Source organism: Eschrichtius robustus, chromosome 16 (assembly GCF_028021215.1).
Source record: "Eschrichtius robustus isolate mEscRob2 chromosome 16, mEscRob2.pri, whole genome shotgun sequence".
NCBI lineage: Eukaryota > Metazoa > Chordata > Mammalia > Artiodactyla > Eschrichtiidae > Eschrichtius > Eschrichtius robustus.
This window is the reverse complement of record NC_090839.1, coordinates 50,493,269-50,516,999: the sequence shown is the minus strand read 5'-3', so window position 1 is coordinate 50,516,999 and position 23,731 is coordinate 50,493,269. Positions and strand designations below refer to the sequence as shown.

The window sequence follows — 23,731 nt, the reverse complement described above, 5'->3', positions numbered from 1 at the left end:
AACTAATGGCTAATCTAAGAAAGAAAGAAATCTAGAGAGAAAGAGAAGAAGAGAGAGAGAGAGAGAGAAAGGGAGGGACGGAGAAAGAAAACATCAGACTACTGTATCAAGTGAGTGATGAATATGAAAGAGGAACTCACGGGCCCAATTTCTACAGTAATCCGTACTAAAAAGATAACGGCAATTCATGTTCTACATTATCTAATATATGTATCTGATACATAATATCTATTTTAATGTTCTATTAATGCTCCATTACATAAAGGGCGTGGTGGGGTAGCGAAGAGGGAAAACTGGGAGGCAGGGGTGTGGATGCCATTGTTTCTCAGAAACGTCATCCTACTGCTATTCATGCAACAAACATCTAGAAAAGAACAAAGCTATGCTAAAACACCAGGTGAGGTAAGAACGCAGAACAGGCTGACGCAGCCAGACATTTGAGAAAGACTGCAAGACACGGAACTGTCCTAGACTGGGTGGTGGATGGAGTCACGGCTCCTAATCCTCACCTCTCCTCAACTCACACCTTTTCCCAGGTCACTCCGCAGTCCCTCCCACTGGGGACAGTAGACTTCCTGCCCCTTGACTCAGGCTCAGTCTCATGGCCTGCTCTGGCCAACAGGATGCTGGTTTGAGCAGTGCCCTGTCACAGCTCTGCCACAACCGTGGGAGGGCCTCTGCCCTCGAGAGCCACTGATGCCTCGGCCAGGGCCCCAGAAGAAACACGTAGAAGAGACCTATGTTCAACCTGCAGCAGGAGCTGAACCAGTTAAACTGCAGCATGAAGCAGAGCCACCAGCCGAGATAACCCCAACCAGTCAACCTCCAGCCAAGTCAACAGAAACATGAGCAGGAATAAACAACTGACACTGTAAGACCCTGAATTCTGGGATGTTTGTTATGCAGCCATGTGGCGATGGCTGACTGATACAGATGGCTTCCCCAAAGGGAATCCATAAGCCACTTGAAGACAGCTTTTCCCTCCAAATTCATAAAGAAATCAAAGCTACTCACCAGGCTCACCTTTCTTCTTAGACCCAGATTTCTTCTTCGCAGGAGCCTCTTGCTTTGGTGCCTCCTGGCTCTGGACCGTATCTGCATTTTTGCCCTGGATAGGAGCTGACTCTGCCTTTTTACCCTGATTGGCAGATGCATCCACCTTTTTGCCCTGGTTGGGGGACCCTTCTGACTTTCTGCCCTGGTTCAAGTTTCCCTCTGCCTTTTTGCCTTGATTGGGGGCCCCTTCTGCTTTTTTCCCCTGGTTTGCAACACCCTCCGCCTTTGTGCCCTGATTAGCAACCGAATCTGCCTTTTTGCCCTGATTCTGGCCCCCCTCCGCTTTCCTGCCCTGGTTGGGGGTCCCCTCTGCCTTCTTGCCCTGGTTGGGGGCCCCTTCTGCCTTCTTCCCCTGGTTGGGAGTCCCCTCTGCCTTCTTCCCCTGGTTGGAGGCCCCTTCTGCCTTCTTGCCCTGGTTGGGGGTCCCCTCTGCCTTCTTGCCTTGGTTGGGGGTTCCCTCTGCCTTTTTACTCTGGTTCTGAACCACTTCTACCTTTTTGCCCTGATTGGGGCTCCCCTCTACCTTTTTGCCCTGGTTTGGGGTACCCTCCTCCTTTTTGCCCTGATTCTGAGCTCCCTCTGCCTTTTTGCCCTGATTCTGGGCCCCCTCGGCTTTTTTGCCCTGATTCTGGGCCCCCTCTGCCTTCTTGCCCTGGTTCTGGGGCCCCTCTGCCTTCTTGCCCTGGTTGGAGGCCCCTTCTGCCTTCTTGCCCTGGTTGGAGGCCCCTTCTGCCTTCTTGCCCTGGTTGGGGGTCCCCTCTGCCTTCTTGCCCTGGTTCTGGGCCCCCTCTGCCTTCTTGCCCTGGTTGGGGGTCCCCTCTGCCTTCTTGCCCTGGTTCTGGACCCCTTCTGCCTTCTTTCCCTGGTTGGAGGCCCCTTCTGCCTTCTTGCCCTGATTCTGGGCCCCCTGTGTCTTCTTGCCTTGGTTGGGGGTCCCTTCTGCCTTCTTGCCCTGATTCTGGGTCCCTTCTGCCTTCTTGCCCTGATTCTGGGCCCCCTCTGCCTTCTTGCCCTGATTCTGGGCCCCCTCTGTCTTCTTGCCCTGGTTGGGGGTCCCCTCTGTCTTCTTGCCCTGGTTGGGGGTCCCCTCTGTCTTCTTGCCCTGGTTGGGGGCCCCCTCTGCCTTCTTGCCCTGGTTCTGGGCCCCCTCTGCCTTCTTGCCCTGGTTCTGGGCCCCCTCTGCCTTCTTGCCCTGGTTGGGGGCCCCCTCTGCCTTCTTGCCCTGGTTCTGGGCCCCCTCTGCCTTCTTGCCCTGGTTGGGGGCCCCCTCTCCCTTCTTGCCCTGATTCTGGGCCCCCTCTGCCTTCTTGCCCTGGTTGGGGGCCCCCTCTCCCTTCTTGCCCTGGTTGGGGGCCCCCTCTCCCTTCTTGCCCTGGTTGGGGGCCCCCTCTGCCTTCTTGCTCTGCATAGCACTGGTGGCAGAGGCACTGCCCTTGGCACCCACTGGGGACACAACCACCATAGGGACCTCCTTGGGAGCGGCTTCCAAAATGGCAGCCTTTGAGGCAAGAACCTGGATGGAATTTACTACAGAACTGACTGCTGGTTCCACCTTTGCCACTTTTTTCTCCTTCTTCTTTTTGTCCTTAGGGGAAGAAGCCGGCTTCTCCTGGGGCATGGCTGGTACCGTGGCTACAGGGGGAATGACCACGGGGGACTGGACTGGGGTTGGAGCCACCGCCACTGCAGGCGCCCGCACTGGGTCCTTGGGGAGGATGGTCACGTTGGGGCCTGGCTCATGGTCAGGTATCTTCCCGTTGGGTTTCTCGTCCTTTTTCTTGGTCTTTCCTTTCTTCTCCACTGTTTTCTCCTTCTTTTTCTTCTCCACTTTCTGGTGGTGAGTCTTCGCCATCTCCTTGCGCTGGTTGGCTAGAGCTTCTTCATACGACGTCTCCTTCATGGAGAACGTCGACACCAGGAAGATGCCGATGGCGGAAACAACCATGAATCCACCAAAGACCACAACCCCCAAGGTCTGGGTGTCGTAAATATCCATCCTGGTTTGCTTTCCTTTCACCTGCCAAATACATACGTGTCAATTACTTTTTGTAGAAACTGAGGTATTCAACAACCGCCACCCCTACCCCCAACACCTGACTTACGGTTTCACTAATTCTTCAGACTGATAAAGTGAAGGAAGAAACAAACTCAGGCCATCTCCGACGTCACCCATTCTCCCCGCCCCCTTCAGAAGTGAGCAACTCTTACATAAGATATTCCATTAGTGCCGGGACATACGAAGCCATGGAGAGATGGCAGCGAGGAGCTCTATAACCAGGGCACATAACACCCAGGAGACTCAGATGCCGTGATCCCAGTTCACGATGTTCCCCACACAGGGGTCAAAGATACACATGAGCACAAGCACCGGCCAGGTGTGAGACAATTGGGAGTAGTGAGGACTGTGGCAAACTGTCCCACTACATTAGGGCCAGGTGACGCCCAGCCACAGCTGATTACTGTAGACATGTGGGCACTGTGTTGAGAGATCTTTTGCTTTCTCACATTAGGACAGAAATTTTTTTTTCCTTAACGTGAAGTTGACTGATTTTAAAAATGCCATGTGAGTCAAACCAAACACGGCTGCCAGCTCTCAGCCACAGCGTCCAGGCCAGAAGGCCCTCGTGAGCCATCTGACTCTGCTGCCTCCATTTCCTCCAGTGCTGATAAACACAACTACCCAGGGCCAAAGATGAGAACCTATGCATTACAATCCGGAAAGGTGATCAAAATTTGGTGCGGAAAAATGGCCTTTAACCAGTGATAGCTCCGAAGAGCTATGCAACCTGCAAACTTGCACATTAGGAAACAGGAAATATCAGTCTTGGGAAGCCGACCAAGTAAGACTCCAGGTTTGGAATTTCACATCCAGAGGCTGCAAAGAGGGAGGAGGACAGTGCCACCAGGTCCACTCCTCGCCCTGGGGAGGGGACCCTTTGCCTGATGACACACTCCCAACCGAGAGGATGAACCACCCCTTCTTGCTGGCCGGGGACCAAAGTCCATAGGGTCAGAGGTGGCCAGGTCCACACCCATCAGCTGTCAGCCGGGCTAAATCTGACTTCAGTGAGAAACTCCCAACAGGTTCATTTCTTGGATACATTCAACTTTTATCAACTAATTTTGATGCTACTACAATCACATTCCAGTCCCCTGAACTGGGGAGTGAGAAACAGCTCCCCCAGGAGGACCAGCAGTGGACCTGAGAAGGGAACGCAATGGTGAGAGGTGGGGGAGGAAGGCAGAAAGGGGGAGAGCTGAACGGCCCCCGGGTCCCCAGAGCCGGAATAGGCTGGGCCCAGGCTTCTCGGTGGCTTAAAAGTTGAGATTCCTCTTCCAGTGGCAGTGGGGGTATCTAAACAACAGTCGTGAAATCCAAATTTTGACATTAGGGCATTTGAAAGGAGGGACTGAGCAGAGAGACTGTTGTAAATGGTTCAGCATTGTGCTCTAGAACAAATGCACAGTCTCGCCGTCCTTCTACAAAACCCTTGCGGGAAGAGGGTGGAACGCGCTCTGCTCTCCACGGTGGTAAGTCTCTCAGCTGAGGCTGTGACACTTACTTCACCCAGACTGTCGCCGGGCCTGCAGCTCCAGGCCAAGCTCCACATTCCACTCCTCAGGCCCGAGGTGGACTCCTGGGGCGGGCTCTGACCCCGGGCCATGGGTTCTGGCAGCGAGATGCACAGCCAGGGCCCCTCACACGTGACAGTCGGGAGAGGCCACCCCACACGAGCCCTTCGGGATCCTCGCAGCCGAGTGTGCAAAAGGCCTGGAGGGGGGTCCCGTGGGCGGGAGGACAGGGGCAGGAAGCTGGAACGTTCCAGGCCCCGTTCTAACCCTGCTGCTTGGAGGGCGTCCACCAACCGAAACTCCGGGTCCTCACAAGCACCCCTCAGAACTTCACGTTTCAGGTACAAAGCAACACCATAACCACTATATCCATCCTATTCAGATGACAAAAACCCTTTGACCTTCTGTACAGCACAGGGAACTCTACTCAATGCTCTGTAATCACCTACATGGGAAAAGAATCTGAAAAAGAATGGATATAAAAATCCTTTGAAACACCCCTTCTCCAGAGGCAGCACCACGCCAGGGGCCCGGGTCACCCCGGCTGCGGGTCCGTAAGCCCCGGGTGGCGTCCCCAACAAGCCCTGGAGGGCGGGGCCCCTGGAGCCCCAGGGCCACCAGTCCCCACGATGGGCGCCTGCCCCCCACCGTGGGCTCTGCAGACGTGTGGTTTGGTTAGAAAAGCCACGGTTGAAAAGTCAGCTTTGACTCTCAAGTTAGGCAAACACGGGATACAAAAATATATTCTCTGTCAGGGGCACAGAGTGGAGAAAAGCCAGCTGGGAGAGCACCTCCCTCCGCAGTGGACAGACGGACGTCTGAGTCCATCACAGATGTGTCTTCCCAACTCTGCAGGACCGCTGCTCCAGAAAGAAACTGCATCCCCACCACTAACTCCTGAGTAAGAGTTTCTTTGAAAGGACGCTTTCACAGGAAAATGAAAAGCCCTAGAGTTGTGGTAACTCAGTGAAACAGTGAAGGCTCAGGACACATCACCATCACCACGGACAGCCAAGAAGTCGAGGTGGAAGCCGCCTTCCCGCTGCCCCGCAGAGTCGGCTCCTGCTCGAGGGGCGGGAGTACCACCCGTGCTCACAGGCACAGCAAAGCCAGCGAGGTCTCAAGGTCAGCCTTCAAGGTCAGCCTTCCGGCGCTTCGCTTCTGAAATCCCCACCATGGTAAAAGGCCCCCAGCAGGGATCTCCCGCAGGGTTTTCCCAAGGGCCGTGCCCAGGAGGGCAAAGAATCCGGCCAACCGTGCCACCGCATCCTGTGTGGGCTGACCACAAAGAACCTGCACTCTGTCAATCCCGGAAACTTCTATGAAATGTGCACTCTTATTTACTATGGCCAGTCTGCTTAGAATGCAAAGCAGAAAGGTGAAGGCCCGCCAGGGCAGGGAGCAGGAGACTGCCCAGAGGCTCGGGGACCACTCCCAGGCTTGGCCAGCTGACACCCCCGGGGCCACCTCGGGCTCCTGAGAGAATGGCTTTCCTCTGTTCCTGGGAGTAAGGACTCGGGAACAGAAGTTAAGTGGACGCCCCAGGCACGGACTACATTTGCTGATTCGTGTGGCCCGACCTGGCTTGTCCAGTCTGGCCAGTTCAGTCCAACTTGGCAATGGGGATCTGGGGACGTTTTGTGAAAAGGCCCCTCAACAGCACCCTGGGGTGGGGTCTCATCACTCTCCAGCTGCTCCTCGGGGGCCACGTGTGGGCACTTGGAGAAGCCATGGCAGGGGTGCGAGACGAAGCCTCCCGACTGAGCCCAAGCCCCACTTCCTGGGCGTTAGGTGACTTACCAGGAAGGCACAATCTAAAACACAACGACGATAAAATGGAGACACTAGCAGATACGGCTGCATCAGGATCACTGTCTCCTTGTTTTTGTAAATATTATGAAATATTTCAAATATACGGAAGATTAAGAAAAATACCGTGAACGTCCACTTACCTACCACCCAGGTTTAGCAAATCCAAACATCTTTCCCCATTTACTTGAGACACATATATGTAGTATCTCATCCTTCTCTCCAGAGAGAACCAACACTCAGAATGCCACCACTTCCACACGCGTGCGTGTGTGCTTACACATGTCCAGCACCGCTACGGTGAGGGCTGCATGAGACACCACTGCGGGCATCACCGGGCAGCATTTCATCCTCTAGGACACACCGCCGGGCCCAGGGCTGCTCCCCCAGGGCAGTGCCGCGAGCCCCGCCCTCCGCGTCCCGCACCATCTCCTGCGCTCACACCCGGATGCGTCCCCATGTGCCTCCCATGGTGAGCAGCCCTTCACGCTGCTTCCACGACGTTGTCTGCTCATACCCTTGGCCCATTTTCTAAAGGGTTGTCTTTTCCTCTCATTTGTAGGTGTCCTTTACACATTTGGATATTAACCATTTGTATCCAAGTCTGTGGTTTCTTTTTCAACCAATTTTGTTTGAAAAATTGTTTCACTGTTTTGTTTTACAGTGTTTTCTTGTTTCATTGCTACCACCCCAGAGTCAAAGAGAACCTGTTTCCTTTTTCTTTTTTTAAGGAAAAATCTGTTGCTATCCTTTAAATCTAAATAATTACTCAGTTGTGTTGGAGAAAGGCAACGAGGCAAAAGGAACAAAGGGGTTGATACAGAGTGAAAACCTCCCTTTCACCCCTGACTCTCAGCCACCCAGGTTCCAACCACTGGGAGAAAAGTCCTGTCGCTGTTTATTTTCTTCTACAAACTTCAGAACACTTTTCATAGTTGGGTTTCTAATCACCTGGGATCTACTCTGGCATAGGACAGGAAATAGGGTCAGCTTCCCCCACGGCTTAAGTTACCCAGCGCCCCTTCCGGACTGGTCCATCCCCCCTACCCCCCGACTTTCACAGCCGCCTCTGTCCCATCTGGTTTGCAGTACACGTGGATCCCTCACTGGACTCACACTTTGTTCCGCCTACGTGTTATTTACGCCCTGCATCAATACTACATTTTGGCCTATGCATCCCTTCCAAAAATTCTACTGGACCTTTTATTTGAAACGCACTGAATTTACAGGTGAACATGGGGAGAGCCGATGCTGTACACCATGGGAGCTGCCGGTGAATGGAGCGTGTAGCACTCCACTTATTTCAACGTTCTTTTATACTTGCAGGGAGCTTTTATGATCTTCTCTATAGAAGTCTTACACATCTTTTTTGTTGTTGTTAAGGTTATTGCTATTTTTAAATGTACTAGAAAAAGATATCTTTTTCTTTTCCTAGCTACAACCAGCAAAGTTATTCATTTTTGCATGTGTCGTTTACCTAAATGTTATGCTAAACTCTCGTCAAATCCAGGAGTTTGTGGATTCTCTTCAAGAAAAATCACCTATGAAGAGAGTAATTTCTTGCTTTCTAAGCCACACCATCGCTTCTCTCTCGTCTCACAGAGCCGGCTCCAGGCTCGCTGGTCTCACGGCCGGGTCTCCACTTCTGATCCTTCACTGTTAGATGCTGTGTTGACTGTAGGCTTTTGGTAGAAACCTTTGATCACGTTAAGCTATCTTATATTCCTAGCTACCTTTCCTTTTTTAATAGGGTATTAAATTTTAGCAAATGCTTTCTCTTTACCACCTGACATTTAATCTGAATTGGATTGAATTAAAAGAATATATTCTAATGTTAACTCACAGATGGCTCTGATGGTGTAAACACTTCTTGACGGTGGGTCTTTTCTTTTCTAATCCCTCACTAGATTTGGTCTGTTCACATTTTTATGTGGGATTCGGGTGGCTGTGCTGTCAAGTGGGGGAAGTCAGAACTCATTCTCAGACTGTTCTTACCCAGTCTTGGTAGCAAGGTCACTTCAGTCCCATAAGATGAGCTACAGAGCACCCCTTTTCCTCCATCCTTTGTAGGGTTCACAAGAACTTGCCTGTAAAAAACTGTCAGAATCTGGTTTTTCGAGATCTGTTCTTGGAGGGGGGGAGAGTGGGTAGAGAGCTGATTTTTCTTTAACTGAAGTATAGTTGCTGTATTTATATAAGTTACAGGTGTACAATAGAGTGATTCACAATTTTGAAAGGTTTTTAAAGTATAAACCTACTCCATTTATGGTTATTATAAAATATTGGCTATACTCCCCATGTTGTACAATAGAGCCTTGTAGCTTATTTTATATCTAATAGTTTGTGCCTCTTAATCTCCTACCCCTCTCTTGCCCCTCCCCACTTCCCTCTCCCCAGTGGCAACCACTAGTTTGTTCTCTATACTGTGAATCTGCTCCTCTTTTGTTATATTCACTAGTTTGTTGTATTTTTTAGATTCCACATGTAAGTGACATCATACGGTATTTTTCTTTCTCTGTCTGACTTATTTCACTTAGCACAATACCTTGTAGGTTCACCCATGTTGTCGCAAATGGCAAATTTTCATTCTTTTTTATGGCTGAGTAGTATTCCATCATATACATATATATAAATATATATGCGATATATATATATCACATCTTCTTTATCCATTCATCTGTCAATGGACATTTAGGCTGTTTCCGTGTCTTGGCTATTGTAAATAGTGCTGCTATGAACACTGGGGTGCATGTATATTTCTGAATTAGTGTTTTTGTTTTTTTCAGATATACACTCAAGAGTAGGAGTGATGGGTCATACGGTAGTTCTATTTTTAGTTTTTTGAGGAACCTCCACACTGTTCTGTTTTCAACAGTGCCTGCACGAATTTACATTCCCACCAACAGTGTATGAAGGTTCCCTTTGGCAGACAGCTGATTTTTAATTGCTATTTCAATTTCAATGATGATTCCAGAACCAGCTTTTGGGTTTGTGATCCAATCTATATAATTAATTTTCATTACTCCTTCCTCCAACTTCCATTGGTTTATACTGTTCTAACTTCTTGACATGAACACTCCATAATCATGGATTTATCAGTTTCTCCTGGGAATCTGTCAATTTGTGCTTTATTTGGAGGGCATCTTATTAGGTGAATATAAGATCAGAATTGTTACATCTTTCTGATAAAGTGCCTACTATTTTTTCCTCTATTATAAAGTGATCCTCTTTATCCCTAATAATGATCTTTATTTTTTCCACTTCATTCTGATTGTATGTCTGATTTGACATGAATTACACTACTATGTATAAAATAGACAGCTAGTTGGGAACCTGCTGCGTAGCACAGGGAGCTCAGCTCAGTGCTCTGTGATGACCTAGATGGATGGGATGGGGGGATATATGTATACATATAGCTGATTCACTTCGTTGTACAGCAGAAACTAACACAACATTGTAAGGCAATTATACTCCAGTTAAAAAAAAAAGTTACGCCAACTTTTGGGGGGTTAACATTGGTCTAGAATCATTTTCTGCTCTCCATTTGCAACCTTTCTGGGTTCATATGTTTTGAGTGGAGCTCTTAAAAACAGCATATAGCTGGATTTTATTTTCAGACCAGCATGGCAATTTGTCTTTTTAACTGGTAGGGTTAGTTCACCAACATCTACTGTGATTGCCTATGTAACAGGACTCATTTATACCCTTGTTTTGTTATTCCTATTTACAATACTTTTTCTTTGCTTATTCCCCCCCTTATTTATTTGCATTCCACTGGACGTCTTTTCATCTGTGTTTGAAAGCTACACTTTTCTGTTCTTTTGTGTGTCTGTGTGCAAGCGCTCTTTTTAACAGCCGTAATGAAAATGTCTTTTCCCCTTACGTTCTCCTAACATACACACCTGACACTTCCCAGGAGCCTTGGTGCTCCACCCGCCTCTCCCTCACACATACCTGGGCGACCTGAGGGCGCTCGGAGTTCCAGACACTCGTGTTAAATGACCCAAGTGGTTCCCAGTCTGTTGCTGGCCACTGCTTCCTGCACCTCACGCCTTCTTTTGAGTCTCCCCAAAGTACATCCTCGACTACTTGTTTCAGCAAGAATTTCCTCTTACATCCTCAGTCCTCACAGCCCTGGAAGGACTTCTTTCCTCCACCCTCGCTCTTCATGAATGGATTAACTGGGTACAGAATTCCGTGCTGACAGTTATTTTCTCTCACCACTTTGAAGATTATTATTTTATCTGTCTTCTGGCTTTTTTGGTTGGCAGCCGTGGGAGGGTGTGTGCTTACTATGGAAAAACATGTCGTTGAGCTGTCATTCCTTTGTAATACCTTTTAAAAATACCCCCTCACTTCTAAGATCCATCTTCGGGGTTCTAAGCCTTCACCAATGCCTTTAGATGTGTATTTATTTTTACTGTCTTAGTCAGGCTCACTGCGCTTTCTCATGTTTTTCACCAGTTCTGGAAAGCCCTTGGCCACTTAGTTCTTTGCGATTTCCTTGCTCCTGTTTCTTTGTGGTAGAAGTCCTAACTAGACCTCAATCTCTCTGTGCTACCACTCGGACATATGTTCCACTTCACCAATTGTCTCTTCAGCTGAATCTAACCAGCTCTATAATCAGTCCTTTGAGTTATTCTATTTTTTTTCAAGTTCGCCTTGTTTTCTCCCTGGTGTTGTTTTTTCCCATTAATGTTTTCCACTACCTACTTTTATACCTCTGACAGTGACTCTGGTGGGACTTTATTAAGTTGCAACCCTGTCTGGGCTGAATTTCAGGCTTGTCTCTAAAGAGCTATTTTATCTTTGCTTCAACGAGGGCTTCAGAGAAGGCAGCAGGTAAGGACACATTTTTAGATGCAGCAGCTCCTGTTAAATATTCCCAGGAAACTCTGCCTCCCCCGCCTCAGGAGAAAACAGATAAGCTCCCATGCCATCTCCCCTGGCCACTAGTCTGTCCTTTCAGTGCAGGTTTTACATGGGAGTGTCAGTGGGGTTCTCACTCCCCCCACCCAGCTCCCACCTGGACACAAAAACCAAAGACCCAAGACCCAGACTTTGGAGGACTACGCGACACCCACACTGCAGGGTCAGCTTACTTCTGGACCCAGACAGTCCCCGCCCTTGGCTTACGGGATTCGGTAATATCTTTTACTACCTTGTAAACTCAGCTATGCTTTTTAGAGAATGCTTATTAGCTCCATCTAACATTTCTAAATGTTTATAGAGAAGAGAGTTTTCAGGTCATCTCATCTAAAATTTTAAGTGTAACCTCTATTCTTCTTTTTTTTTATTTTCTTTTTTTCAAACCTAAAACTAAGAGAAAACCTGGTAACTAAAAGATATAGTATTCGGAAATAATTTATTTCATGTTTTAAGAGGATGGAAATAACTGACTTCCTACTTCAAAGAAACAATGCTATTCATTTTAAAGAAAGATAAAACACTAAAAATAGAAATGTCTTCTATTCTAAGCCTTGGCTTATTCATTGGCCATTTCAGATTCAATTTCTTTGCTACGGAAAAAAAACAAAGCATTGACATGCTTTTGTGTTTCTCCAAAATAACAGTCTTTGGAAAAGTAGGCACTTAAATAGACCTAAATCTTCTGAGCGCTTACGAGGAGCCTGCAGGGCTCACTACACCCCCGAGGTAGGGATCAGGAATCCTGAGTCCTCAAATCACCCACGAGCAGTTCAGATGTGCAGAGTGCTTCCTGCAGTGGACACAAAGCTCCCCGGGAAGCAGGATCAGTAGTCTCCCCACCGTGTCCAATCAAACCTCAGCACATCCACGCTCCAAGCATCTGCTGTGTGAAGGCTCCACTAAATATCAATCAGGCAGGGGCCACTCATTTACACGGTCACATGGTTATGAGAACCACCTTGAAACAGAAAAGCACAGGCATCCTGGTGGAGGAAGAGAACACACACTGTGGGGTCTCACACACTTTGGGAAATAGTTATTTTCTTCTTGGTTTTTCGGGTTTTACACTATTGCAAATGGGGTCTCTCTTAAATTTCATTTTCTGTTTGTTGCTGGTAATACTGACATGTAATTGATTTCTGTAGGGTGGTTCCCCCCGAGCCCCAGCAACCTTGCCTAATTCTACTAACACTTTCTTCCCAATCTTTCTATCTTCCGCTTCACTTCTCTTGAATTTTTGCACAGGGCAGGACCGCCAACACCGTGCTCAAGAGAAGGCGTGTCTGCTGGCATCCTGTTCTTCCTGATGTCAAAGCAAAACTTCTGGGTGTCTTGCTATGCAGTGCGATGTTTTCTGTAGGCTTTCCTGTAGGTGTCCCTTCATCAGGTTCTTGGTTCTCTTCTTAGCTTAGTGTTGTTAAGTTATATGTTCCCAGAAATTCACTGATGTTGTTAAAACTTGCAAAATTATCACCATGCTGAGATGAAAAAAGAAGGCTTATACGTACAATGTGTGGTAGAGCCCCCTCCTCTGGTGGTTAATAAACACCTATGACACTGCTTTGTTTTTATTTATTAGCACAAGTTGTTCATGATAACCACTCATCTTTTTAATGTCACCACATCTGTAGTGAAGTCCCATTTTACACTCTTGATATAATTTGTGCCTTTTTCTTGACCAATATTGCTTGATATTTGTCAACATTATTCATCTTTTGTAAGAATGAACTTCTCCACTGTATATTTACTTGTTTTCTGTTTCATTAATCCCTTCTCATTGTCACTTCCTTCTGAGTGGTTTATTTTGACTTTGTTACTTCTAGAGACAGATGCTTACTTAGCTCATTAATTTTCATCTTCTTTCTTAATATATGTATTTAAAGTTATCAATTTCCCTATAAATAATATTTTAGCTACATCCTACAAGTTTTGATGTGTAGTATCTTCATCATCATTCATTTCAAAACATTTTCTATTTTCCTTTTTTTTTGACCTACAAATGCATGCTAGAAGTGTTTTATTTTAATATACACATACATGGAGATACTCTATCTTTTTATTCATATTTCTAGTTTAACTGACCTCTGGTCAGACTACCTGCTCTACATAATTTCAATCCTTTCATTTGTTGAGACTGACTTTAAGGCCCTGGATACAGCCAATCTTTGAAAATTCTGAAGTCAAATACGTATTAGCTGGCTACAGTGTTTTGTTTTATTTATATACAGCCATAGATCACATTCCTAATTTTGTTCAAAGTTCTAATCCTTAGTGATTTTTGTCTGCTTAGCTGTCAATTACTGAGAGGATATGCTAAAATTCTCTACTATGCTTATAGATTTGACCATTTCCTGTAGTTCTGTCAATTTTTGTTTTATATATTCTTTCATTTTCACCCTGTCTCTTGTAAACAAGAGTTGGATTTTTAAAATCCAGTAAGATATCTTTATGTTTTAACTGGAGTATTTAGTCAATTTACAATTTAAAAAAAAAAATTTTTTTTTTTAAATTTATTTGGTTGCACTGGGTCTTTGTTGCGGCAGGTGGGATCCTTAGTTGCGGCTTGCGAACTCTTAGTTGCAGCATGCATGTGGGATCTAGTTCCCTGACCAGGGATTGAACCCGGGCCCCCTGCATTGGGAGCACAGAGTCTTAACCACTGTGCGCCATGAGGGAAGTCCCCAGTTTACATTTTAAATGCTGATATAGTTGAGTTTAACTCTATAATCTTATTTTGTGTTATTTCCCCACCCATCCTGGAGTTCTTTTTGTCTCCTTTCTTATCTCTTTTTGGATTGTTTTTAAATCACTCCATTTTTTTCCCCCTCTACTATTGCAGAATACAGTTTCTATTCTTTAGTGACTACCTTTAAAACACAATAATATGTGAGATTCACAAAGTTCAAAGTTAAACAAAACTTTACTCCCTCCACTAATTCTAACACCCCTCTAACTTAGGTGTCATTAACCATACCCTTTTTCCAGCGCCCCCCCCCCCAAACATTATTATTATTCTTTCACATTTGTTTAGAGTTGCCCAAATGTTCCCACCTTCTTCATTCTTCTTTCCATTTGGCACTATTTTCCTTCCAAGAACATCCTGGAGAATTTCCTTTAGCCAAGATGTCACTAATTAACGGTCTTGGTTTTTGCCTTAAAAGTTACCTTCATTTCACCCTCACTCTGGAATTTTTCCCTTTGGTTGCTGTATCACTACACTTTCTACATGTGGGTGTTTTTCCCTTGTTTGGTTGGGTGTCTCCTCCATTCTGTACAATTCTCAGTCATTATTTCATCCAACACGGGCTCTGGCACACCACCTGTTCTCCCTGATTCTCAGTTGGTCTTAGAAGTTACTGCCCTATTTGGTTCTAAAGTGAAATCTGTACATTCTGCTCTATCTTCCAGTTAATCACGCGCTGCAATCCATTGGGTTTTTAACTATAGTGGTTGAGCTGCCCATGGCTAGAAACTGCACCTGATTCCTTTATCAAATTTGCTAGGTCACTTAACGGTTTCCTTTCTTTGTAGGTATTTTCCACCTTGTCTATTACTTTAAGCAGAGTAAGAAGCGCTTTTAATCACTGTGTCAACCACTCACTGTCTCTGTTTTCACAGACGTTCCTGCTGGTCCTCATTCACTGAACGCGCGGCATTCTGTTTGGTTATTCTCAACCAGGGATGCTTGTTTGCCTTGAAAATTACACGTGGGGATTCTCTGAGCCGAGGATAAAGGCGCAGTCCTTCAAAGACCTGCTTGCTTGTGGACTGGCCCTGGAGCACTCTCTACAAAGAGTCAGAATTGGCTTGAAAATGTCCTACCTCTGAGGTCACGGGATCTGCATGAAGGACAACATCTCAAGAGGGGACGGGCTTACTTCTGACTCACCTTCACCCTGGAGGTGCAGGAGTCCTCGGTGGGCACAGCTTCCATCATCCTGCCCACCTTGGTCTCTGCCCCCTGCGCCCAGAGGTGCCATCAGAACTCCCAGTTTGCCCAGTCCACCGAACGCCCTCAGGACTGTGCTCACCATCCAGGGTTATTCTCTGCACTGAGACTCTGGTCCCCTCACTACCTTCCTCAGGATCTTCCAAGCCATTCAGTGCTTTCCGCAGGTGCTGTTTTCATCTGTTCTGCAGCACTTGCCCCACCCGAGGGAGAAGACTGCTCCAGCCCACCAGCCCACCCTGCCACCGGAACACAGGCCGCCCGCCCTTCTTCAAGCTACTGACATTTGGCACTGCTGCCACTCATGGCCAAACCAAACCCCAGCCAGGCAAGCTCTTAAAAGGAAAGAGGTCATCCCTGCAATGTGACCGGAGGGCTGCTATGTAGGGTGACTCCCAGATCCAAGCCTGGATGCACATCTGTCCCAGGAGGAGGGGAGCCTGCCCGGTGCTCTTGCCTCCTGGCCCTGGGCTCTGTGCAGGGTCCCGGCAGGTGGGCAGAGGCTCAGGTGGAATGACCTCTGGTACCCAACAGCCAGGCTCCCTTGTTTTGAAGAAATCCACTTAACACTCCAACAGTCACTACATTTACCTTGCTGGGACCGGGGTGAGGTGGGGGGTCTGATGAAGAGTCTCACCGCAGATCAAAACTCTGTGAGCCCTCCCTCATGTAATGCGAGGGGCTGCCTTTCTGCTTGGAGAGCATCTGCTCACCGGCAGTAAAACCTGACCCTTTTACGCAAGCCCTATGAAAAGGCTCATCTTTGATGAACCATCTCCAGGACATGGGGAGGGCAGCACGAGGGGGTGCTTCTTATCAGTAGCAATGGTAACTCAACTTCACCCTGGTTCCTTGCTGAAGTCATGTTCCAAGCTCCTATGCTGCCGGTGGGAGTACAAACGAGGACCAGCACCCTGGGGAGTCCGCACTGTTGTCCACGGCTGAGCATATGCCTCCCGTGGCCGCAGCCCCACGCCTGGGAACAGACCCAGCGGGAAAGTGGACACGCGGCCGCCAAAGTCAGGGGCAAGACTGTATTTCACAGTATCATGTAATTTAGAGTACATCGAAACAGAAGCCCCAAAGTGGAAACTACAAGTGCCCCGGCACAGTGATGTGCAGAGCATATACAACAGGGGGATGAACTACAATAGCCCAAGACCACGGACGGACCTCATGCTCACACGTAACGTCGAATGGGAGGCCACGATGAGCACAGGCCGTGTGTCCACTTGCCCCGAGTTCACGCACAGGCGGGAGGGACCTGTGAGCTACAGGTCAGGGGTGTGGTTACCCCCGGGCACGGGCAGCTACCCGAGGGGCACGAAATGAGCTGCTGGGGGACAATGTTTCTTGGCCGGCTGGTCACATGGGGCGCTGCTCCGCGAGCTGTAGACGGGACAGTGCATTTTTCTGTATTTGTATTTTACTTTAGTAAAGAGTTAAAATATGTATATACACACATGCCAACTTTGGTAGGAAAATGAATCCACACAGCTCGCAAAGGAGGAGCATCTCTGATGCCAGGCAGGTCTGTCATGGCACGTCCACTCCTGCCAACCCCAGGCCCCTCACGTGCGCTCACCACGCAGCTCCCAAGAGAGGGGAAGTGGGGACCAAGGTCACGGTGGGCACCGCCTCCCGCCTCCAAGCCCCACAGACCTCGCTGTCCCCGCGGCTTCCGAAACCAGACTGTTCAGAACAAATCTCAGGGCTTCCCTCTGAGGTTGGAGGCGACAACACAGGCTACAGTGGCCGGCTCGGCCGTGGCTAAAGCCCCCTCCACGCCCCTAACGACACGTCACTAACGAGGCCGCTGTTGACGGTGTCGTCACCGCTCACTCTTGCGCACTGACCCCTTCCCCGAGTCACTGCAGTTACTACGAAATTGCCCAACTACGACGATCTAGAACTCACCAGGAAATGAAAACGTGTTCAACAGAAATAAAGCTGCATCTAATTCCTATGCAGGATGAGCCTTAATTAAAAAGGAAATAGTTTTTGCTCCAGCTGAGTTGTACATTTTAACCACTGAATGAAAAGTTCCAATAGAACATACTGCCTGGGCTGAGGGCCAGAACCCGGTTTCTCACGGTTCTGCGTGAAATGCGTAGGCCAGATCCTCCCGTCAGGAGGGGCCAGGAATCTATGATCTACTTTTCCATTTCTTTGCCTAAAAGCAAAGGCAGGCAGAGAGGAGGCAACGAGGGATGTGGGCTCGGCCTGGAAGGGGCTGCGACCAGCCAGCCCGCCTGGCTCCAGTATCCCGCACCTGCCCAGCGTCCACGCCCGGTCCTGGAGGAAACGCCATCTGGGAGGCGGGAGGTTCATCTCATCCAGCCCTCTTAGTCCAACAAAGTCTGACTAAAAGAAGAGAGAATGGAATGCCAACTACCAGAAAAGAATTTCCCCTCCTACCATGAAGGAACACTCTTGCTCACGAAACACGAAACCCACCTCTTTTCAGAGGCAGTGCACGGTTCAAACCAAAAATAACGTTTTGTTTCCTGGTGAGCGCGTCGTCACCGATACGCTCGGCTGCTCTGCAAACCCATCTAGCTCATCAGCTCCGCCGGGAAATAAAGGATGCTCGCTGCGAATTCTCCTCCTGGAACCAGCGCAGGCACCTGGGAAGGGCCCGGTCTAGTGAGGCCCCCGCCTGGGTGACGGACAGCAGAGAACAGGCAGCGCTGAGACCAATCTAACCGGCCTGCAGGTGCAGGGCACCTGGGAGAGAGCGAACGCCCAAGCCTTCTGCCAAGGGTCACTTCAGAGCCTTGGCTTCTCTTGGCGGAGCAGGATGGGCCACGTGTGGCAGCACCGCCATGAGTGTAACGGTCAGTCTCCCAACTGGAGCCAGGCTGGAGGGAATCCAAAAGTCGCTTGGCTTTGGAATATGTTTTTTGTGTTTATATTTGATGCTCTAGGAATCCAGGCTACTTGAGGCTAAATGATAATGTACTCACAGAACACAGGCACTAGAAAATCATCTGTTAGCTCGGCAAGGATGGGCACCTACTGTATGCCACTGTCCAGACACTAGGGACACCTCGGGGAAACAGGGGGGCCACATCCCTGCACTGGGAGAGCTTACACTCCAGTGTCAGAAATGACAAAGTCAGTCACGTATGTGACACATCAGGTGGTGATAATGAAAACAAAGCCACGCAGAGAAGTGGGACAGGGGTCACCGGGGCTGTCACTTTAAATAGGGTGGTCAGGGAGGTCACAATGCACAGACCTGAGGATGGTGGGGGAGCAAGCCACGTGGCCGTCTGGGCAAAAGCTCCCCAGGGAAAGCAAGAGCATGTGCAAAGACCCTGCGGCAGAAGGGCCTGCCCGGGAAACAGAGGGAGGCCAGTGTGACCAGAGCAGGGGGTGGGGGTGGCAGCAGTGAAGCCTGAGGGAAAAGAGGGGCCTTGGAGGCCACTGGACAGACTCAGGCCAAGGAGGGTCCTGAACACAGGGTGACACGATCTGCTCTGGGAACAGACCAGAAGGCAGGGGGTGAGGGCAAAAGCAGGCAGACCACTTCAGACCTAGTGAAATAACCCGGGGGATGAGGGGTCTGCACCAGGCTGGCACCAGGGGATGCGGTGAGAGTGGACGGAGCTGATAGGTTTGCCGTCGTAAAGGATACAAGTGTGAGAAGGCACGGAGTGAAGGATAAACCACAATGTGTAGCCTGAAAGATGGGGCCAACTGGCCTGGTTTCATATTACACGAGGAGGAAACTGAAGCCAAGGGATGAGAACTGTCACATCCAAGGTCACAACACTTACTCTGGGGACTAGAACCCAGACCAGTGCTCCCCCCGCTGCCCCAAGCTTCAGCCAGTGGGGGACGCTGGGGACTACTCAGGTCACATGCGGACGCCCTCCAACTCCTCCTTGCTCTCAGATGCTGGGGTAGACAGTGTCCCTTGGGGACCGCCGGCACCCAAGCACGTACTGTGAGTGAGGCTGGGAGGAGAGCACAGCCCCTGCCCAGGAAAGACAACGACAGTCTACGGCTGCCACCCAAGAAAGCAGAACTGGTGTGCCCAGAAATTCCTACTTTCCCCAAGAGGACCCCAAAATCTAGATGTTAACAACAACAACTTCTCCAATTTTAAAAGGTGGCCTAGTTGTTTAGCAACCCAGGCCTGAACAAACCTCACGTGCCAGCCAAGTTCCATCCACGCAGGGCTCCAGCTGGGAACCAGTCTCAAGACAGCCTGAAACACACCTGGTTCACTCACAACTCAACCAGGGTCAGGGCACAGAATTAAAGCTTTGGGTCTAAGATGGTCTTCTATTCCGACTTTGGAGCCAGCAGATGATATTCACTATCACTATAAATAGCTGATCACTTCCGGCACAACCTTAGGGGCCTCCTGTCTGACCAACAAGAAAGTAGCTGTCTATCACTCTGGGTTCTTTGTTAACTGGTTTGACGTTACTCTACACAGTGTACTAAGATGAGGCCACTAGTACAGCCAAGAATTCAGAAATTCTCCCCAAATACTATCCAGTCATCTTTTCAAAGTTCTATGGAATATAACAAAGCCCTGCAAATAGCCAGGAAACAACTGCCGCCAGCCAAACAGGAAAACGCCTGTACCCTGGACTGTGTAAGGTTAGGAGACCGGCAGCTGTTCCAGCCTTGCCAAAATAATCAAACGTAGAAATTACAGAACTTTCTTTATAAATTAAAGTTGCCCTGCGTTGCTAGGCAGGTGGGAGATGCATGTCACTTACGGCTCTTAAAGGAAACACGCTACATGTGTCTGGCCTTCAGTCGTGGGAGTCGGCCTGCCTGTTTCAGGAGACTCATCAGAACTTGTGTGCCTAAGAAAACAGCCTCCTAGGAAGTCCCCAGGTTAATTTTCTATAATGCTAAGTGGCCCTCTTGCCCAGGCTCTCTCACTTAGAATTAAATATTTACTTTCCCTACAAGCCATATGTTTTCGGCCCAATACCTATTTTCTGTGTCTGTTACATTTGACCACTTTGATGCCCTTGGTGTTAGGTAAGAAGCTCTCCAGGGCATGACCACTGTCTGTGCTGCGCCCCTGCTCCCCCGCCTTCTTTCCCTTAACATGCAGTTTATAATGCACACCAAGAGTCAGGAACAACTGCTTTCTAACGGTGACATCTTATTAGGTGGAAGCGCATGAACTGCCACTAGTTTAATTTTATTTAACTTTAATTAAGTTGAAATACCTCCGTGTGGCTACCGTACTGGACAACACAGTTCTAGATGGAGTGTCTTCAGACACGAACGAGGTTCGTTTGTGGTGTCTAAAGGCCTGGCACACAGGAGACGCTTGACGAAGACATGAAATGAAAGCACTGTCTTGGTACTGCCACACCCCACACTGACTCCCCGCCTTCGTTTCCATCTTCCAATTCCAGGTGCTCCCTGGGGTACTTACTGTCCCAACGAGTGTGGAATTATACGGCCTGTAGGTGTTGGTGAACATTCAGAAGGCCGTGCCCACATCGCCCAGCAGCTGGGCAACAGGAACTGACCTGCTGGGCCTCTATGTTCTCATCCACAGGATGGGAACAACCACATCTACGCTATGGAAACGGGCTGCTGTGAGGCCGAGATGTACACCAAAGCTGTGAATCTGACTCTAAACAGTAAACCTTAAAAATCAAGTTGGGCTGAGCTTCAGTTGTCCAATGAGATAGCTGGAGAAAATTTAACAGGTGTGCTGGTCTACCTCATTTCATCCGCAATTATTGTGTTACGGGCCAGGCCTTAACCATCGCCGGGCCAGGACGTACAGATGGACAGCACTGTCTCCGCTGTCATCATTCTCACTGACCATATTTTTCTCCCAAAACAAGATTTTAGCACAGAAAAATCTGGATTCTCGAAAGAACTATTGACTCCCTGCCTATATGTCACTCACCTCCTCGTTACAACTCCTTGGGATAAAAGAACAAGTAAGAAAAGTCTGGGGTCCTGACATTTTAAAAAGGCATCCTTGCTACATAATAAACCAGTATGCCAATCAAATTGTTTGCATTCAGCCACTTGCGTGGAATTTGGTGCTGTATCATCACTACAGCCTACTGACTTAGGGCTCGTTTCAGCAAAGAGCATAATTGCTCAAATGTGACTCAGTGGCTTGGGATTTATTTAAAATTCTCCCATCATCAAAAACCATTCATGCACCAAGGTACCAAACTAACTTCTTAATCTCTGTAGAGATGTTCAGAGGCCGACTCCTAACTGTGAAAGCGAAGAGTTCTGATCCGGCACAGTGCCTGCGGCTCCACTCCCTGGCGGCTGTTTCCAGTCCCCGAGACACCTTTCTCTCCTTATCTGGCCACCCACCCCGCCACCCCGCAGCTCAACGGGTCCAGAAGCCCTGAACGTGCAAGCCCTTCTCCGCCTCCTGCCTCCAGCTTTCCTCCTTCGCTTCATCAGAGAGGGAAGTGGCATCTCCAGGCCCTCAGAACCGGAAGCTTCTTTCTGGAAGGGAAACAAGTTGGCAGCCCACAGTGGGCCTGACCTTTGGAGAGTTCATAAAGGAACAGAGACGTCACCACAGCCCGCTGCGGGATCACCGAGCCTTCTCTGGGGTTGGATCAGGGGGAAGTCAAGACAGCCAAGCACAGAGAAAAGCGTAGGGGGAGGCAGAGTGCTCCCCAGCCCCGCGGGAACAGCCAAAGCTCTTAGGAGACCTCCTTCCCCAAAGTCCAGAAAACGCCACGCAGACGCCCCCGCTCTGAAGGTTCCAGCACACCAGCAAAACAGTGACCCGCGAGGCTCCCAAGAGCCTGCAAAGTTTCATTTTCTAAATGCTTCCTAGACTCTGCTGACCTCCGAACTCCAGGAGTTACTGCCAAACTTCCTTCTGCTGGCACAAGGTCCCAGGGTTTCCCAGCACTTACCTGGGAGGCTGCCGGACCCTACAGTGAGTGGGTGGTTCTATCTCCAGGCTACAGATAAGGAAACCCGGGTTCAGAGAGGTTAAGCACCCTGAGCAGAGGGTCTGCAGCGTGGCAGGGGTGGGATCCAGACGACAGGACGTGGCAAGGCTGCGTCCGCAGCGGGCGGGCCAGAGCCAAACCCAGACCCCACCTCCCTCCCGGCCCGGACACCCTAGAAACTCATGCAAAAACAGTTAACAGTCAACACCTGTGGACTACTCCCTACACGTGCTGGGTCTTCACGGTTCTCTCTCCGGCAGCCCGGCTGTTCCGACGTGGAAGCGGACCCCGGAGTGTCGGAAGCGGACGCCGGCGTGAAACAGCCTGGCCGACTCCCCACGGGGCCGGCTTTCGGAAGCCCACCCCTTAGCCATGACACCACCCGAGCTACCGTTTGTGACCTGCAGTGTGGGGAGGGTTCCCCGAGGCTTCCCAGATGCTGCCCGGGAAGCGTGGACCCCGGCCCGCCCTCCCAAGCCCGGCGCCACGGCGGGAGCCCGGGACCCGGGGCGGGAGCCAGGCGGGGTGCCAGCGCTCTTGACGGCCGGGCCGGAGGTGCCACTTCCGCCGGACCTGGCACCGCCGGCCCATTCATCGTTCCCCCGCCGGACGCCCTCGCACCGGGTCCGCGAGGCCGGCCGGGCAAACAGCGCCCCCGGCCCCGCCGCCAGGGGGAGCAGGGAGCCGCCTCCCGCACTCCGAGAAGTTGCCACCGCGGCCGCCGGGCGTCCGGACCCGGACGGTCCGAGTCCCTGCACGGCGGCCCCTGCGGTCCTGAGCCCGGCCCGCCCCGTCGGCGCCTCCCGGCCCCGCCGCACCCCCGGCCGCAGCCCGAGACGGGCGCGCTCGGCCCGGGCCCCCATTCAATCCCGCCCCCTCCCCCGCCGGCCCCCGCCGCCTTCCGCCCGCCCCCACCCCGCCAGCCCGGACTCCAGCCCGGCAACGTCATCCAGCCGCTTCCCGAAGCTTAACCCCTTCCTCCGCCAGCTGTGCGCCGCCCCGCCCCGCCGCCAACTTTCTTCGCCCAACTTCGGAGCGCGCCGGCCGGCCCGACGGCCCGGCTGCGAGGGACGGAGAGAGGTGGAGGGGGGGCGGCCACGTCTCGCCGCGGGGCCGCCGCAGGTCCCGCAGACGGCGAGGGCGTGGGGTCCACACCTCGGGCACGCTCGGCCAACGCCCCTGCACGGGGTTCGGCCCGGCACACGCCCCCGGGGCCCGCCCGGACCCCCAGGGTCCGCGGCCGCGGCGACGGCCGGGGGCGCCGCCGGGGGAGGGGCCGCCAGGGAGACGTGTCACTCTCGGCGCGGCCCGCCCGGCCCGGCCCCGGCGCCCCGACGGCCTGGCCCGCGCGCCGCCGCCGCCGCCGCTGCAGGGCCCGGCCAAGTTTCTTACCTGCAGCCGGAGACGCGGGAGGGAGAGCGAGAGGGCAGGAGCCGCCGCCGCCGCCGCGGAACCGGGAGAGAGGAGCCGGCCGAGCCTCCGCCGA

General features: G+C 50.6%; 1 protein-coding gene across 3 annotated transcripts in view; it reads right to left on the bottom strand.

Moving 5' to 3' along the window:
• RRBP1 (ribosome binding protein 1) overlaps positions 1-23,731 on the bottom strand; it is a 58,263-nt gene extending 34,532 nt beyond the window's left edge. For all 3 annotated transcript variants that reach the window (XM_068525076.1, XM_068525078.1, XM_068525077.1), the window contains exons 1-2: positions 23,638-23,731; positions 1,015-3,073 (exon numbers count right to left, since the gene is read on the bottom strand). In XM_068525076.1, the coding sequence (XP_068381177.1) occupies positions 1,015-3,052 (2,038 nt within the window). In that variant the 5' untranslated portion in view covers positions 3,053-3,073; positions 23,638-23,731. The remainder of the gene's footprint in view (positions 1-1,014; positions 3,074-23,637) is intronic.